Source organism: Chaetura pelagica, unplaced genomic scaffold (genome assembly GCF_000747805.2).
Source record: "Chaetura pelagica isolate M959 unplaced genomic scaffold, ChaPel_1.0 scaffold159, whole genome shotgun sequence".
Taxonomy (NCBI): domain Eukaryota; kingdom Metazoa; phylum Chordata; class Aves; order Apodiformes; family Apodidae; genus Chaetura; species Chaetura pelagica.
Window position 1 is genome coordinate 3,170,771 of NW_009954555.1, and position 5,047 is coordinate 3,175,817.

The 5,047-nt window shown below is 58.2% G+C and overlaps 1 protein-coding gene across 1 annotated transcript in view; it reads left to right on the plus strand.

The window, feature by feature from the left end:
• Window positions 1-5,047, plus strand: part of AGRN (agrin) — a 124,935-nt gene that overhangs the window by 97,307 nt on the left and 22,581 nt on the right. The window contains exons 12-16 of the mRNA XM_010005260.1: window positions 18-203; window positions 1,740-1,885; window positions 2,060-2,165; window positions 2,877-2,990; window positions 4,995-5,036. Of these exons, the coding sequence (XP_010003562.1) occupies window positions 18-203; window positions 1,740-1,885; window positions 2,060-2,165; window positions 2,877-2,990; window positions 4,995-5,036 (594 nt within the window). The remainder of the gene's footprint in view (window positions 1-17; window positions 204-1,739; window positions 1,886-2,059; window positions 2,166-2,876; window positions 2,991-4,994; window positions 5,037-5,047) is intronic.

Consider the following 5,047-nt stretch of genomic DNA (forward strand, 5'->3'; position numbering starts at 1 on the left):
GGTGGCCGGGGCCCCCGCGGTCGCCCCCTGGGCCAGCCGCTGCCTGGGCGGGCAGTGCGTGTGTCCCCGCTGCGAGGGGCAGCCCCGCGCCCCGCTCTGCGGCTCCGACGGCCTCACCTACCACAGCCTGTGCGAGCTGCAGGTGGCCTCCTGCCAGCAGAAGAAGAGCATCCAGGTGGCCAGGATGGGGCCCTGTGAGGACGGTAGGTTGTCACTGTTCCCTTCACGGCAGAGCTGGGGGAAGAAGAAGGGTGAGGAAGGACCGAACCTCGCGGCGGGTTCTTGCCCTGGCTGCTCCGCTGTGCCCAGACGCTGGGTCAGACCTGTGGTCTGGAGCTCAGGCATGGGGCCCTGTGACACCCCCAGTGTCTCCCAGAATCCCCAGGTTCCATGCCAGCAGCCCTTTCCTTCCCTCCTGGCTTCTGGCCACCCAGCACCCTGCCTGCCACCTCCCTTTCCCCTTTGTCTGTACCCAGCAGTAACGAGAGATGCCACTACCGGAGGGGTGGGCAGGAGATGATCACTGCTGTCATTTCACACTTCAGCAGGCCAGGGGGAACAGGGCAGTGTCTGGGGCAGGGAGCCTGGCTGCCCCTGCCCTCTGCCCTGAGGACTGGTCTGTGGTCACTACTGACTCCATTCTGAGCACCTGGGGAGGTCACTGTTGGCTGTATCATGCTGGGCCAGGCTAAGGACTGGGAACCTGCTGAGTTTTCCCACTGGAGGGGAAGGCTGTGGTGAACTCTGGGTGAATCCCAGCACAGGAGGCAGGTAAACATCAGCACTGTGATGTGCTGACCCGGTGAGCTGAGATTCTCTGGCTCATTGCACATGTAGTCTTGCTGGAAAGGACTTCAGTGCTATGGCAGAGCTTAGGGAGAGGGAAAGACATAACATGGTGTTTGATCACAGCCCTCCTTGGGGAATTTCAGGTTGATGTCCCTCTGGGATAAGATCTTAAATAATTCTCTGTGTAATGCCAAATCCCAGCCTTTGATCACTCAATAAAAAGGGCCAGGTTTTCCTTCCCCCACTTCCCCTTTAGAAGCCTTTGAAATCAGCAATGTCTGTCTTGCTGCTGAAGCTCCAAGCATCTTGTGGAGAGGCAGCCAGGCTAGGGACAGACTTTATGTATTGTTAACAATATCTGCCAAGCTGAACTTCAAGCTAAACCCAAATCCCATCCCATCCTCTGCTCTGGTTCCCATCTTTATATTAGCAGCAGCAGCCTCCCTGCTGCACTGGGTGTTGGGGAAGGCAGGAGAAGGGGAAGGAGTTGGATCAAAGCATGGAGTGAAGCTGTCCCTGAGGCAAGTGGCAGCCCCTGCTCCCATGCATGGCTGCTCCCTGGCAGGGCTGCAGGCAGCCCCTGGGGTCCCTGCTGCTGCTCCTGTGCTGCTGCTGCAGAGAGCACCTCAGGCCACGTGCTAGAGCATCCCTTGATGGTTTCCGTGACGTAGACTTGGCACAATCTTCTGGCAGTGGTGGGGGGGAATCTGTTTTCTCCGAGGTGGAGGGGCCTTGTCTGAGGTCCTGACGAGCACCCTGATACACCTGGGCCCAGGGCTCTGGCGTTGCCTGCGCTGAGGAGCTTAAACCGGCCGCGACAGCCGCGAGCTGCACCCCCTGCGCGGGGCACGGCTTTGTGCCAGGGCTTCGTCCCCGTCCCCTCTGCTGTCCCCTCCCTCTGCCCTGCTGGCTGCCAAGCCCTGCCTCACCCCCCTCCTCCTTGGCTTCAGAGTGTGGCTCGGGGGGCTCGGGCTCGGGAGACGGCAGCGAGTGTGAGCAGGAGCGGTGCCGGCAGTTCGGGGGCTGGTGGGACGAGGACGCGGAGGACGATCGGTGCGTGTGTGACTTCACCTGCCTGGCAGTGCCACGCAGCCCGGTAAGCACCCCCAGCAGCCCCAGGCTGCCTGCTGCAGGCCTTGCTCTCCTCCTCTCTTCTCCCCGGTGGCCTTCCCGCATGCTTCCTGGGCAGGAGAGGGCATCCCGTGGGTGGGGGGACCTGCCTCCCTGTGCCAGGGGCTGCCCTGAGCAGCTTCTCGCCGTGTCCTGGCAGGTGTGTGGCTCTGATGGGGTGACCTACACCAACGAGTGTGAGCTGAAGAAGACACGGTGTGAAAAGCGCCAGGATCTCTATGTCACTAGCCAAGGAGCCTGCCGTGGTGAGTGCCCCTGGGGCAGCCAGTCCCCCAGGCTGACACAGCCTCTCTGCACTGCTCCCCAGCCCAGTGCCAGGCAGTGCCACCTGCCCTTTCCCTGGGACTAAGCAAGGAAGTGCTCACCAAGGACCCAGCAGTGTCCACGTTGGGTTGCTGAGCCCCACCAAGGACCCAGCAGTGTCCACGTTGGGTTGCTGACCCCCACCAAGGACACAGCAGTGTCCACGTTGGGTTGCTGAGCCCCACCAAGGACCCAGCAGTGTCCACGTTGGGTTGCTGAGCCCCACCAAGGACCCAGCAGTGTCCACGTTGGGTTGCTGAGCCCCACCAAGGACCCAGCAGTGTCCACGTTGGGTTGCTGAGCCCCACCAAGGACCCAGCAGTGTCCACGTTGGGTTGCTGAGCCCCACCAAGGACCCAGCAGTGTCCACGTTGGGTTGCTGAGCCCCACCAAGGACCCAGCAGTGTCCACGTTGGGTTGCTGAGCCCCACCAAGGACCCAGCAGTGTCCACGTTGGGTTGCTGAGCCCCACCAAGGACCCAGCAGTGTCCACGTTGGGTTGCTGAGCCCCACCAAGGACCCAGCAGTGTCCACGTTGGGTTGCTGAGCCCCACCGGAATGCTGCTTGATCCATCCATAGGTCTACAGCACTGCCCTGAGGCAGCCTGGGTGCCAAAGATAATAACCTTCTGCCTCTCCACCTTCCCCCGCAGCCCTCACCACCACCCCACCACCTCTCCTGGTTGTGCACTGCAGCCAGACCATCTATGGATGCTGCCCAGACAACATGACCTTGGCACTGGGAGTGGGTGCAGCTGGATGCCCAAGTGAGTGAATATTGTGTTTGCAGTTGGGGGGCCATGGGGGATGTTCAGGGATTTCTGGAAGGCAGGAGAAATCGGATGGGTGGGGGAACTTGGGGTCAAATGCCAGGGGAAGGAAAGGAAGGTGGACCTTCCTCATTCCTTAGCTCACTAGTGACCTCCCAGGCTCAAAAAGCCTCTGTTTATCCCCAGCTCCAGGCTCACAGGATGCACACATGGAGATGTGTGCCTGCTTCACCTTCTGTATCTACTAGTGATGCTCTTGTCCTTTTGATCACCTTGAGTCAACTTCCAGCTCTAAGTCCCTCTGAAATGCAGGCAGAGAGGGCAGTGGCTCAGAACTTGTCTGGTGCTGAGTTCGTGTTGGACACCCCAGAAGATGGTCCTTGCCCTCTGTGCCTTCCACCTATTGCTGGCTTTTCAGCAGCCTGAGTGACAAAACCAGTGCTTGTACCCTTGCAGTGCAGGCTGAGGTGGGGAAGAGCCTTTGGGATCACCCAGGACCTTCTGCAAGGCCACCACAGGCCCAGGGACTAGCAGGTGACTGCACTGTGCAGGAAGTTGAGCTGGCAGGTGATTCATTAACATTTATTAAATAATGATCAGAGTCAGCCCTTTGCCAGAAGACACTTTTGAAAGGCATTAGCAACCTCCTCAACAGCTGAAGCTGTGCCCAGCTCTTAGGGAAACACATCAGCCCTCAGAGACACGTTCACACTGTGTTTGGGCCTGGCTCACAGCTGCTTGGTGAGGGTCTTGTGCTGCTTAACATGTCAGATAATTTAAAAAGCAGCAGCATTCAGAGAATGTCCAGTGATCTCTGGGCTGGGCTACAGGCCAAGGAGGGTGCTGGCCAAGAAGGACTACTTGTCACAGTTTGACTGCTGAAGCCAGGGCACTACCAGAGCCAGGAAGAGCTGGGCAGAGTGATGCTAGGAAGGAGATGAGCATTTTTCTTTCAGCATTGCCCTGCCAGTGGCACGTGGTGATGTTCCCCTATCTCTCTGATGGAAATCCTGTCCCCTGCTCTGCAGCCCATGGACACAGCTTCCCAGCTGACTGGGATTCAGTTTCCCAGCAGTTTCTGTCCCACCTCTGCCAGCAGCAAACATGCTTCAGGAGCTAATTACCACTTAACCAGCAGCTTGAATCCCTGAGGACAGATTTATCCACTACAGACTGTTCTGGACATGCCATTTCCCTGCCTCTGGCAGCCTGGGAATGTCCATATGCACCCTGCTTGCAGCTCCCAAGGTCTGCTTTTCTCCCCAGCTCTTCCCCATGTCCCCTTTCTACTGCTCCCTGTGGATAAAGAGAGCATCTCTCTGTCTTATCTTTGGATCATTTCCTTCCATCAAGTTCCTAATTAATGAATTAATAATAAACTTCTAATAGCTTCCTCCTTCTTTGATGTTAATGAGGGATGAGTTCTTGATGACAGCAAAGCAAGTGGGTCAATCCCTGGAGGTTTAGTTCCCCCTTGGAGCTGGGGCAGGGGAGGAGTGCTGAGAGCAGCTGGTGGCACCTCCTGCCCAGCCTGAGGTCACGTTCCTGCCCGGGCTCAGGAGCTCGGTGGCTGCAGCCCCCAGGATACCCCCAGCATGATAGAATCCCAGCATGGTGAAGGTTGCAAGTGACCTTAAAGATCATCAGGATTCAACCTCCCTGCTGTGAGCACGGACACCTCCCACAGACCAGGCTGCACAAGCCTCATCCAACCTGCCCTTGAGCACCTCCAGCACCTTCCTACCCTCATGGTGAAGAATTCTTTCCTAATATCTAACCTAAATTGCCCCTCTTTCAGTTTAAAACCATCGCTCCTTGTCCCATCTCTGCCCTCTTTGGCAAAAAGCCCCTCCCCAGCTTTCCAGGAGCTGCTTCAGGCCCTGGAAGGTGCTCTAAGGTCTCCCCAAACATTCTCTTCTCCAGGCTGAGCACCCCAACTCTCCCAGGATCCCCCCACCTCCTCAGCCAGGTCCAGCCTGACGTTCTCCCTCTTTCCCACAGGCACCTGCCAGTGCAACCCCTACGGCTCCCGCCGGGGGGCCCGTGACGCGACG